The 12847-nt window shown below is 58.9% G+C and overlaps 1 protein-coding gene across 30 annotated transcripts in view; it reads right to left on the bottom strand.

The window, feature by feature from the left end:
- Positions 1 to 12847, bottom strand: part of NRXN2 (neurexin 2) — a 108808-nt gene that overhangs the window by 71322 nt on the left and 24639 nt on the right. For 19 of the 30 annotated variants that reach the window (XM_053899505.1, XM_053899510.1, XM_053899506.1 and 16 more), the window contains exons 4-6: positions 8156 to 8185; positions 5732 to 5803; positions 1073 to 1374 (exon numbers count right to left, since the gene is read on the bottom strand). In XM_053899505.1, the coding sequence (XP_053755480.1) occupies positions 1073 to 1374; positions 5732 to 5803; positions 8156 to 8185 (404 nt within the window). The remainder of the gene's footprint in view (positions 1 to 1072; positions 1375 to 5731; positions 5804 to 8155; positions 8186 to 12847) is intronic. The other 11 variants (XM_053899518.1, XM_053899520.1, XM_053899496.1 and 8 more) reach the window with 5 other exon arrangements.

Here is a 12847-nt window from a genome sequence, read left to right as displayed (position 1 = left end):
CGTTGCTGGTGGCACTCAGCCTGCTGGCAATGCAGCTGGAAGACACTTCCCTGCCACAGGCTGTGAGACAAAGTGGTGAACCCAAGAGAAACGGACCGGCGGGAGGCTGGCCCCCTGGGCCCTGCCTGAGCGAACAGAGAAAGGAGCCAGGAGGTAGAGACAGGTACCACCTGGATGGATACACAGGGACCCCTCAACAAGGGTCTGGCTTGGACTCTGCTCGAGGCAGGAGCTTGTCAGGGCTGGAAACAAGCTGGGCCGGGGCGGGGGCGGGGGGGGGGGGGTCACTGCCAAGGCCAGAGACATGGCCTCACCTGCTCTAGCCTCCCTGGGCCTTAGAAAAGGTGGAGAGGCCACTACTCAGAGGACAGACTGAGGCCCTCGCCAAGCGGCCAGTCTAGGAGCGGGGGCTGAGGAGACACCGCAGAGAAGAGTCTCGTCCCTCCTGCAAGAGGCTGACCCGAGAGTCCCGTCCGGGCTCCTGCAAGGGGCCTGGGAGCCACGGCAAGATAACCACGGATTGCTGGGGCAGCCAGGGAGGGAGAGGAGAAAGGGGCGTGCTGCCCAGAGTGAGGTGGGGCTGAGCGTGTGCTCCCTCACGCCTGCTGCACCTCTGCCTCGCCACCACACCCCTGCCTCTGCCCTGGAAAGGTCCCGCCTGAGGGCAAGCCACACCCTGTCCCTACACTACCCCAGGCTTTCATCTGCGCCTTGCTGCCCTAGAGTCAGGATACCCACAGCTACTCGGCCAATCCGAAAGGCCCTCTTGCCAGGTCACCTGACTTCTCAGCCCCCAACCCTTGAAACCCTAGTCACCCCACTGGTGTGAGCCAGACCCTTCCCCTTCCTTCAGGCTCCTGCCCCACGGCGTCCCCTGAACTTGGCTTCCTGGTGCCTGCATCCTGCCCGCTGCCCCCGCACTCCCAGGCCCTCACAGCCCGAGCCTTGAACTTCTCCAGAACCACACCTGGCTGCCGGGCCCCCGACAACCCCGTGCCAGGCTGCCCTCTGTCCCCACCCCCGTTGGGCCCCTGACACAGCCGGCCCCCGGCCTTCTTCTTGCTCCCCCTACCTGGCGCAGGTTTCGGGTGACCCGGACGTCGTGCCAGGCGTTGTCGTTAAACTTGCCGTTGACAGGTTCCACAAGGGCCTCGAAGGCTCCTGAGCCCAGGTTGATGACCAGCCAGACGGCCCCGGACTTGAGGGACAGGTTGACATAGTCGGCCGACTTGCCCGTGTGCAACATCAGCCCGTTGCGCTGCAGGGTGCGGAAGGCCAGCGTGATCTCGTCCGTGCTGCTCTGGATGGGGTTGTGGGACAGGTCGTAGCAGAAGAACTCGTTTCCTTTGAAGGTCGCCACAAACTCCTCCTTGCCTGGATGCCGTGGCGTGGGGAAACGGGAGAGGCTGAGTGGGGTGGGGCGCGCCAGACCGCCCCCTGCCCCTCCGGCAGCCCTGGCGCGGGCGTCAGGCCCTCTTCCCCCCACCCCTTCGCAGCCTGCCCACCCTCCTCTCTGCACCCGGCCGTCTTTCCTGTCAGAAAGCAACTTCCCCGTGTCCATTTCCAAAGCGGGAGGCTGCTAAATGGCTCTCACGCTGACAGCTGACAATTCAGCTGCCACGGGGCAGGCAAAGCAGACGTTCTCGCTGTCTCCTCCCTGGCCCACTCTCCGTCCCCTCCGTGGTTTTAACAAAGGGATGTGGAAGAGAAAAGAGGGGCGCCTCCCGACTTCCCCGTGGAGCGCCTCCCCTGTTGGGGGGGGCACCGAGGGTCTCCTGAGTGCAGCCCACCTCCCACTCCTGCCTCCTGTCTGGTGAAGGTCATTCTCAGTGCCCCCGGGACAGTTGCAGGCCTCACGTGGGGGATGGGACCGGCAGGCCAGTTGGGCAACAGGGAGCAGAAAAGGAGGACAGGGAAGCGGTGGGGTGGGGTAAGGCATCGGGAAGACACACGGGAAGGGGATGCACGTGACAGCGATGTGCACCGGGCAGCAGTGGGCCACCGGGTGTGGCTGGTTCCAACGGCCATCGTGCCGGTTATCTTCCCCAGCCCCGTGTTCTAGTCCAGCCTGAGAGGGCGGTGCAGACAGGCCCGAGGCGGGAGCCTCTGAGGTCCCAGAGGGCAGGGGTGGGAGCCCTGAGCGCCAGCAGGTGGCTAGGGTTTGTGCACGCGTGCGTGCATGTGTGTGTATGCGTGTGCCCATCAGCACCCCGCACGGGGCTCCCTCCGCGGGCACTTGCCAAGCAGAAGCAACGTGACCGAAAGGGCCTTAGGGATTTGTAGCGTTCGGTAAGCGGGTGACGAGTGACAGGACAGCAACAGCCTGTGGAGGAAAGCTGGGGTCGTAGCCCGACAACTTCACCAGCTAGAGCACACAAAGCGGGACGAGAAGGGGACACGGGCCGAGGGCAGAGCAGAGGACCTGGACCACAACAGCGACTCACTTGTCCCCAACAGACAGCAGCACGGTGATGGCTCGTCCCGCTCACCGCACAGCGTGGGTGCACGTGAGGACTGCCCGCACAAAGTCTCTATGGAGCGCGGGGGCTCTCAGTACAGGCCCCCAGGCCCAGGAAGGAGCAGGGTGCAAGGCCGGGGCGCACGCACAGCCCTCAGAAGACACCTGCGCTCCCGTGAGCCAGGCCACGGTGGCAAGCGCCACGTGTGGAAGCCGCGGCTCCCCGGGTGCACTCTCTGCGGATGCCCTTCCCCAGCACACAACAGCCCCGCTTCTCTCCCTCCGGGCAGCCTGCCCGGAGGCTGTCCTCACTGCCTCCGGATGCCAAGGCACCAGCTGCTGCCCCAGAGCCTGGCACCGCGCTCGCTGCAGCTGGCAAGGCCCGGTTTCCTGAGGCCACGGGGCAGCGAGGCTGGTGGGGGCACGGGCAGAACCCCGCTCTGCCTACCTTCGGGCTCCAGCAAGAAGGGCCAGGAAGCAAAACGGAATCAAGCAGAGACAGCAAGGGCCAGTGAGGAAGAAGGGCGATGCAGAGGGAGGCCACGGAGAGGGGGAAGGATGGCCGTTGGGGACAGAAGGGAAATGGGAGCCGGCTCGGAGCACCGAGGGACCAAGAGGTGGTGGAGAGGAGAAGTCTGGTTAAAGACAAGGAGCAAGCCTGGAGGGGACAGGAAGGAAGAGGGCCAGCAAGGAAAGGGGGACAGGGACCTCTAGGGAATGGAAGCCAAGGCTTTCTCAAGGCCTGGCCGTTTCCATAGCAACCAGGCCTGCTGCCCAGGCACCGGCAGAGCCAGGGGGCCGGAGGACCAGAGAAAGGAACATGTTTGACCTTGGCTTTGCCACACGTCCTAGTCCCTCCCAGAAGCCAGGCCTCCTCTCCCATTCCCTCACCTTTGCGGCAAAGGAACAAACGATCATTCGAAGGAGAGTCAAACGGAAAGAAAGAATAGAACAATCACGTGAAGAAGTGATTGGGACAGAACAAAAGAGACCAGAGAGGAGGGCCAGGGGCTGGACCACAGCTGCCAAGGCGAAATGAAGAAAACGAGGCCATCCCTTGATTCCTCTGGGCTCTGCCTCGGATCTCCTAGGAGAGGAGGCGAAGCCAGTCGCGGAGCCGCAGTCTACGCGTTCTCCCATTCCCGTTGCCGTCAGAGACCCGGACGGGCCCAGAGACAGAAAGAGGCTTGGAGCAGCCAGAGACAGAGGGAAAGAATTTGAGGAGAGGGATAGACAAGAGTGAAGGTGAACAGGACAGCCCAAAGATGGCGGGAAGGACAGAGACAGACCCTGAAGGGGGAGGAGGGCAGCAGGACTTCAAGGGATCGCTGGAGGGGGGGGTGGGGGACACTCGCGGTAAGGATTGGGGGACTGCCCTGCCCCAGGGCGCTCAGAGGAGCCAGACCCAAAGCACCAGGGGGCGCTCTCCCCCACCATCCCACGCACACCACCCAGGGAACTACAACTCCCGGCAGCACTAGAGAAACAATCGCAGCGCCCCCTACCCTCCACCGCCCCCTCTTGCACAGGAAGGGGGGGATCAGGGCTGACACTTGTTCACCTCCCATGGTCAGGGACTACGGAGCCCAAGTGCCCCCAGCCAAGCTGAATGCGGCCAGAAACCAGTTGTTGTGGTCCTGGACTTCTAAGAGCCATGAGGACCAGAGCAGCTGCCTCATTTCCAGGCCCGGCTCGGAGCCCTCCTCTGGGAAGGTCTCCAGCCCCCTTCTGCCCCTCCCTACTCTCCAGCACTACAGCTGTCTGTTCTGCTCATTTGGCACTTACTGCCTAGTAACATCTTGTACTGCTCCCTTGAGAGGAAGTGTGATGTGAGAAAAAAGGCCTGGGCACTAATGCTGCCTCTTCCACCAGCTTGGTGACCTTGACCAAAAGGCGGATCTCTAAGCCGCAGCTCTCTCCTCTGGACAAAGGAGCTAACCACCGACCTACCTCGCGGGCTGCTGTGGCATCTAGAAAGAGAACAGATGGAATGAAGCTTCATAAACTATAAACTATTCAACTAACAAATGACTCCTGCACTGGTAACTTTCTGCGTGCGTGTGTGTGTGTGTGTGTGTGTGTGTGTGTGTGTGTGTGTGTTTGTGCGCGCGCGCGCTGCCTCTTACTCTCGAGACCAATGAATAAATTAACTCCCCTGGACAAAGTCTGCACTTTTCCTACACCTTGCATGTACCACACTTTCTTGTAGCCATTTGTTGGAATGTCAGTGAGCCCCTTGACAACAGAGACCATTCACCCATCGAAAATAAATTTGCCAAGCACATGCCTACACATGTGCCGGGAGCTGTGTGGAAGCACCGGGGAGGGTGTCCAAATGAAAACACCCAATCGCTGTCCCCAGGGAGCTCAGTCGGCTGGGAGAGGCAAACAGGTGAAGTGACAGTTAGGAGGCAGGGTGGCGAGCGATAAAACGGATGTGTGGACCAAGGGGACACCGAGCGGTGTCTGGGTTTGCTTGGGGAGTTCAGGGGAGACTTCCAGTGTGGATGGCCTGGCTGCTTTGTCAAGAGTCGGCTGAAAGAGATACCAGATAGTTGGGGAAGAAAGCAGGGATGGCAGAAATCCAGGCCGACAGAACGGCACGTACCACAGAACACGGGCGGGATTCGATAGCCCCAGGGCTTGGCACCCGCGGGAGCCCCTTGACGGTGGCTAACTGCCCATAAACTACCTAGGAAAGAGACTCCAAGAGAGGCAGGCTCGGGGAGAAAAAGGAGCTTAAAACCCATAGCCCTGACACAGGCTAAAAGGCCCCGTGCTGGTCTCAGGGGGTTGGCGAGCGTCCGTTTCTGCATCTGTAAACCAAGGGCAATGAGCCCTTCCGCAGAAGGTTGTGAAGGCTCACTTAGGTGACCCGTGCATAAGACGAATGCCACATCTCCTAACCAGAATCCCCCTGGGCGGGCCCCTAGCAGGCTTCCAGAACTTGAGGGTTCAACGGAGGGTGTACCCTGCCTCCCCGTCGTTCTACCACACAAACAGGTACTTTCTAGGGACGGGCCTGAACAACTGCCACAAAAAGACATCTCTTTGTCCTCGGAAAAGGTCATTAGGACGGCCGGGATTTGGGGAAAAAGTGAAGGTTTGTGGTCCTTTACACCAGAGAGGCAGGCCCAGCAGTCTTCGTGGACCTCAGACGCGGTACAAAGGGACACGCTGGTGTTGACTCAGCTGCCCCCACCCCCCACCCCAACGCCAGGAAGTGCAGTTCTGCAAGGGGCGAGGCTCTCTGGGGACCGGAGGGTCACTGACCTTTCGTTGGCTGGTGCACATCGCCGGCTCCTCCTCTCCCGGCCCCCCCCTCGGAGAACAGTAAGGACCCTACTGGAGAAGCAGAATTGGGGAGTCAGGCATGGGGGGGGCTACCCAGCCAGTCCCACCCCAGCCTCGAGGTGATGGAGGGCCCTCTCCGGGGCTGAGGTCCTGCTTGGAGGTACCGGTGGGGCAGGGGTGCTGCTCTGGGGACTCACTTGCTTCGGGGCCTCTAGGGAAGGAGCCAGATGACAAACCGAATCAGCCCCACAGACCCCTGAGACCCACAGCCACCAAGGTCTGCCCTTTGCCCAGGGGTAGAAAGACCACGGGGAGGGAAGAGTGTCCATTGTCGGTTCCGGTTCAGGAGCTCCTTCGTCCCAAGAACGTGCAAACAGGCCAGCCCTCAGGACTGTGCAGGCCCCGGCCTCCACCTCCAGCCTCTCCCTGCCTCTCCCTGCCTCTCCTCCCCACTCCACATCTTTGCTCATCGCACTTCCTCTGCAGAGACTGAGCTGCGGCTCTTCAACTCCTGCAAAAGCCTGACACAGGCTCCCCTCCACCAGAACCTTCTGGATTCACACGCCGAAGACCTCTTGTGTCCTCTGCCCATCCTCAAGGCTAACCTGGCTTTTGGTCTACACCTGGCTCTCTTACTCGTGAGTGCTCTTAATGTCACCTCTGTCCCCTTCTTTGCCGACCAGGTCATGGGGCTTCCCAGGGGCAGGGCCACCATTTGTTTGCTCTTTGTCCCTTGAAATCGTGTCTACAGCAGGGCTATGCACACCGAAAGGGGTTCTGCCTGGCTGGACTCATCACATGCATGGGGAAGGCCTTTCTCAGGGATGGCTTCCCACTTCCCCCCATGGGCTCGTCAACCCCTGGGCCTCCTCTCCAAAGGCCCCTGCGGGCACGTCACCGCATCTGGGTTCCAGGCTGGCTCGCGCTCTCCACCCACCCCTGCCAGTGACTAGTGCACTCAGCGTCTGGCTCCCAGGTGTCCACGCCTATTGCCAGACCCCACAGAATGCCTTCTGGAGGGGCACTCAAGAACGGAGTTGAAAAGTCCGTGTCTGAGCCCCCATTCCACCTCAATCCCAAATCCCCAGAACTAAAAGCTAGAATAACACCTGAGCCGTGGGCCCTTCAGGGGCGGGGGCGGGGTTCTGGATCTTCCAGGTCTTTCTCTATGACAAAGGTGAGCCACAGCCAGCACCCCCAGAGCCAGGCCTTGAGAGGCAAGAAGGATGTGAGGGAACCGACCAGGTCCTGACCACCCCCTTGGGATGTCTCCGTTCTCCACAGTTGTTGCCATAACTTCACATCCCTGTAAGAATCTCAGGCTCCTACCTTCCCAGACTTAAATCCAACCCCAATTCCAGATCTGAGTCTCTCCCTATGGCCCAGTCTTCATCCTGCAGGCCTCTCCCACCTGCAGGCTACAGACCCCATATGGAAGATGAGGCCTCACAGAGCTCTGCCCTCGGCATGGGGAGCGGTGCAAAAGGGTCTAGAATTCCTGAGCTCAAGGATCAATGACGAGGACACCCGGGAGGGGTCAGCACTGGGAGGACGGCAGTCAGGACCCCTGGGCTGTCAGGTTTGCTTAACAAAGCTTGTTGCTTTTTAAAGATGCTTTTTAAAGATGGGAGGGACTTGGTTGAAGGGAGGCTAAAAATAAAGAAGCAGCCCCAATGGCACCACCACCTAAAGGCCACATAATCACTAATAAGTCACCTCATCTCTCTGGGCCTGAATGTCCTCATCTGTCAAACAGAGTCAAGAGATGTGGGTGAGGGTGGACGGTGGGACAGCTGTGGGAGAGGGGACACCCTGCCCCTCCATTTCCCCTGCCTCTTCCCTCCTCACTGCCACCGTGGAGAGAGGGGACATTCCCCGCAGCAGCAGGGCGAGGCCAGGGAGGCTGCCTACGATTGGCTTTCTCCGGCCCATGCTTTTTCTCTTTTATTTGGGTCCGCAGAAAAGAAAGAATGACCAGAATGAGTGGAAGGAAATAAAACACCACCATGAGAAGGAAAAAAGAAGATACGCCACCAGGAAAACGCAAAAAGGTGAGGCGACTTGAGACAACGGCAGGAGTTGAAACATCTCTTGATGTCAGAAACCAAGGCGCGATGAGGGTGGATGGAGCGCATCAGGGAAGGTGGGGGGGAGGGGAGAGCACAGACGGGGGGTGGGGCCGGCCCCCCCCCCCCCGCCCCCACCCCAGCACCCGGGGGAACATAACATAAAGACGGGGGAACATAACATAAAGACGTGACAGAGGAAGCAGGTAGGAAAGGCAGGAAGGAGGCAGGACAGGTGGAGGCCGGGGAAGGAGAACAGGGGGAGGAACAGAAAATCCAGGCGCAGGTTGGGGGCAATCCAATCCAATCCAATCCAAACCAGAACTTCAAACCATACCTTCGCTGTTTAACGTCAGGTGAGCCGGACCTTGGAAAGGGGAAGGAGAGAAAGAAAGAAAGGAAAAAAAAAAAAAAGAAGAAGAAGAAGAAGAAGAAGAAAAAAGAAAGAAGAGGGGAAAGAAACAAAGAAAACACAAGTCATCAAAATCAGCCAGAGAGAGGGGAGAAAAAAGCTTTTGCTGCCACAATTTAAAAACCCTTTTTAACTTGTGACAGACATCGGGGGAAAGCCCTCAGCCCAGAAGCTGAGGAGAGGGGCCCGATGCCGGAAACAGAGGGTGGAGGGCACGAGGGGCGGGGAGAGAGAGACAGAGAGAGAGAGAGAGAGAGAAGGGGGCACCAGAGAGGGTGATGGGGTACAGGCAGAACCGGAGGGGGTGGGGGGGGGGTCCAGGCAGGGAGTCACTGCAAGGTGGGGGGGAGAGGAGATTTGGTTTCTTTTTTTTCTTCTTGCCGGAAAAAAAAAAAGGAAAAGGAGGAGAAGCATGAGGCTGGGAGGGTTGCTTTTTCCTTTTTCTTTTTTTCTTTTTTTTTTTTCTTCCGGGAGGCGGAGAGAAAAAAAAACAGTCAACGAGAAAAAACGATTCGGATGGAGGAGAAAAGAAAACACGACACAAAAATCAAAGCCACCTGGAGAGAGAGAGAGTGTCCTGTTAGCGTGGGATTAAGTGGGCAGGGAGGACCTCCAACCCCACCCCCACCCCATGCCCTTACCCCTGTGAACCTGGCAGAGAAGGTGGGCTGGGCTGTGTGGAGCCTGGGCCTCGGAGGAATCTCCCCCCACAGGGGCTTTGGAAAGGCATCTGTTCAGGTCCAGAACTCCCAGCTGCCCCCCCCCCCAAAATCTCCATATGGATTGCTGTGTTCCTGGATTCTACGAGGAAAGCGGGGCTCGGCTGGGGAGGACAGAGTTGGAGCAGAAGCAGATAGGAGAAAGGGAGACGTTGAAGTAAAGATGGGGAGCTCAGATCCTTCCATAAGGAGGACCAGGAGACTAGGGCCAGCGCTCTGGGACAGCAAGGACCAAAGAGGCCAGCCGAGGCCCACGGGCAGGAGGTCCAGCTCTCTGAGAGGTCAAGTTGACTCTACGGACCCCCTTTCTCCGGCCCGGCCCCCTCTGAGATGAGCCAAAAGCTGAATTTTGAAAATGGAAAACAGAAGCCTTATATTCAAGACCGAGGGCAAGACGGGCTGGGGTTTTTTTCCAGGGTTACCTCGGCCCTTTGAAAAAGCCTGGTCTAGCCCTGATCCGGGCCTTCCTAAACCTTAGGGGGAAAGACTCTGGCCCATTGGACCAGCACCCTAGGCCCCAGAGAACACCGGCCACGGAAAGCCCTATGCCAGCGAGGCTGGAAGCACCAGGTCCCACAGCAAAGCTGAGGACTCCCCCCCACCCTGCATCCCAGGTATCTAGCCAGAAGGGTGGGGGAGGAACAGCCCTTGAAAACCATCCCAGTGCTGTGCAATGGTGGCCCTAGGGACAAAAGGCCAGGCCAGGGTGGTATGATCGAGGTAGAGAACTCCAGGTTCCTCTGAGATGAAGCTGAGCCCAGGATGTCTCTGCTCCAAGAGGAAAGGCTGCCAGGAGGTTGGGAAGGGGGTGGCCCGTGGTCAAAGGCCTGGCCCCTGCAGAAGACGTGGGCAGAGGCTCACAGTGCCCCCTTCTCCTCTCTTGGGGGAAAGGCCGGGGTCCCTCCCCACCTCTGCGGCTAGGCCAGTTGGGGGAGGGGCCGCAGCTGCGGAAGGGAAGGACCAAGCATTTGGACTCAGTCGCATTCCTTGCTCTGAATGCCCCCCTCCCCCGCCACAAACTTTCCCCAAGATCTACCCGCATCTACCCGCATCTACCCATAAATCCAGGAGCGACACCCAGAGCCTTAAACCTTCAGCCAGCTCTTCCTGGCAGAAATAACCTTGCCTGCAGGCTCCCATCCTTGGAAATCGAGGCGCGGGAGCTGGGTGCCCTATGACTGGCCCTCTGTCCCCCGCGGGCTTGTGCTACTGCTCATAGGGGGCAGGGAGGGGGTGGGGAGGGAGCCACATCTCTCCCCTGGCAGACCCTTCCACTGCCCAGCTCCTAGGCAGCCTCATTAGCATGCAGCACTGTCCCTCTGTCACCACGGCAACCAGCTGCTCAGCTCCCTCAGGCGTGACAGCACCAGCCATGTTGGTGAAGGGGAGGCCGGTTCCCTGCCCGGGCTCCCCATGGCTCAGCCCAGCCTGGCCTGAAGGTGCTCTCCCTGACGCCTACTGCCACTCCCTTGGACCCCCCGCCTCGGTCCCCCAGGCCTGAAATCCCTGTTCCTTCCTCCTGCCCAGCCCGCCTGGGTAAGCCCCTCCCCACATCCACCTGTGGCGTCAGCCCCTCCTCCCACCCCTGGAGAAGAGGCTGGCAGTGACGGATGGCATTACCAAGGGTCCTTTCCTGGGGCACTTTATCTGGCTGCTTCTGCGTCCTCTCTCCCCGCTACAGGAGGCTGGGGAGAAAGGAGGAGGGGCAGCCAGGCTCCCCCAAAAGGAGCTGCTGTCAGGGGCTGGGGAGCAGCCCCAGCCCTGTGACTGGGTTCCTAGGAGAAAGCTAGGCCTGAGGCACAGCGCTGGGGGTCGGGAAAAGAGGGTGAAGCCACGGGGGACCCCAAGATCTGAACTGCAACATCCAGAGCACTGTGCCACAGAGGAGGTCCCAGCCCCGCCCCCCGAAACCACACCTCCCCACTCAGTCTCCTCCTTACTCTCCTACCAGAAGCCCAAGAGGACCAGCAGGAAGAGGGTTACAGGGGACAAGATCGAGAGACACACAAGCAGACACGTCACAGAGAGACACACAGATGCACCACACCTCCAGGTGTACACACACGCGTGCACGCGCGCGTGTGGGCACGTGCTGCGCACCTCCAAACCAGCAGGCCACCATGCTGCCCCCAAGATACGGCTCAGCGGTGTCCAAAGGGTCTCGTTCCCCACCCGTCCCCAAAACCCAGCTTCCCTTCTTGTCCCTGTTGGTCCTGCATGCTTGGAAGAGAACCATTCCCTTTTCTGTCCCCTCCTGGCTCCGTCACCTCTCCCCGGCAGCCCTCCTGCTTTCTTCCAGGGCCTGGTTGTTTTCCCCTTCCCAGTTCTCTCCCTTCTGCCCCTCCTTCCGCTTCCGCTTCCTCTTCCTGCCTCTACTTACCTCCTCCTTCCTCCCATCTCTCTGCCCCCTTCTTCCTCCCCACAAGCCTCTCCCTTCAGGCTCGCCCCCCGCCTCCCCTTCCTCCCTCCGTCTCTCCCTTTGTTCCAGAGGAGACATGACATCAAGAGCAAGTAAAAGTCACATCAGCACTAAATCTTATCTCCAGCCCTCAGAAGGCTGCGTCCACCCAGACACACAGACTCTCTCTCTCTCACGCACAGAGGTAAACACTGACACGGAGATGCGGACGCAGATGCAGACTCTCCTACAGAGGCACACAGAGACGTGGGCCACGATGACACAGGCGCGCACACCTCCACACACACTCGGGCACATGTGCCCAAGCACGTATGCACAGACGTGCACGGGGGCATGCGGGCACAACAGAGCAGGAGAGTCCTATGAACACGTGCACGCACACACACTCTCTCTCACACGCATGTGCACACACACTCGCACACGCACACACATGCACTCTCTCATACATGCACCTGCACACATACACACTCCCTCCCACAATGCACACCTGTACACACATTCTCGCCCATGCACCTGCACACACACTCACACATGCACGTGCACAGATACACTCTCACACATGCACCTGTACACACACACATACACGTGGCACACATACTCTCACACATACGCACCTGCACACACATGCACATGCACACACTCTCACACACGCACGTGCACACATACACTCTCACACATGCGCACACATACACACTCTCATACATGCACCTGCACACATATACACTCCCTCACACATATGCACACATGTACATACATTCTCACACATGCACCTGCACATACTCATACAAGCACATACAGATACACTCTCACACGCACCTGCACACACACACGTGACGCACACTCTCGCACACGCACATGCACACACATATACTACACTCTCACACACATGACACACATACACACACACGCACCTGCACACATACACACTCACCCATGTGACACACTCTCACACGTGCACACACATACTCACATGTGCACACATGTACACACATTCTCACACGCACCTGCACACACATGTGCACAGATACACTCTCACACCACCTGCACACACATACACATGCAACACACACGTGCACACATGCATGCATACACTCTCACACATGGCACATACACACACACCTACACACATACACACACTCACACATGACACATGCACACGTACACACTCTCACACATGTGACACGCTCTCACACGTGCACACATACACTCACACGTGCACACATGTACACACATGTGCACAGATACACTCTCTCACACACACCTGCACACACGTACACATGTGACACACATGTGCACACACGCATGCATGCACTCTCACACATGGCACACACATGCACACACACACATGACACATGCACACACGCACCTGCACACACACTCTCACACGTGCACATGCACACACACGTACATACATGTACACATTCTCTCACACACATGTGCACAGATACACTCTCACACGCACCTGCACACACACACGTA

The sequence above is a fragment of the Panthera pardus genome, unplaced genomic scaffold, assembly GCF_024362965.1.
Source record: "Panthera pardus isolate Hobbes unplaced genomic scaffold, ASM2436296v1 HiC_scaffold_12, whole genome shotgun sequence".
Classification (NCBI taxonomy): Eukaryota; Metazoa; Chordata; class Mammalia; order Carnivora; family Felidae; genus Panthera; species Panthera pardus.
Note: the sequence above shows the minus strand (reverse complement) of the source record. Positions and strands in the feature narration are given on the sequence as shown.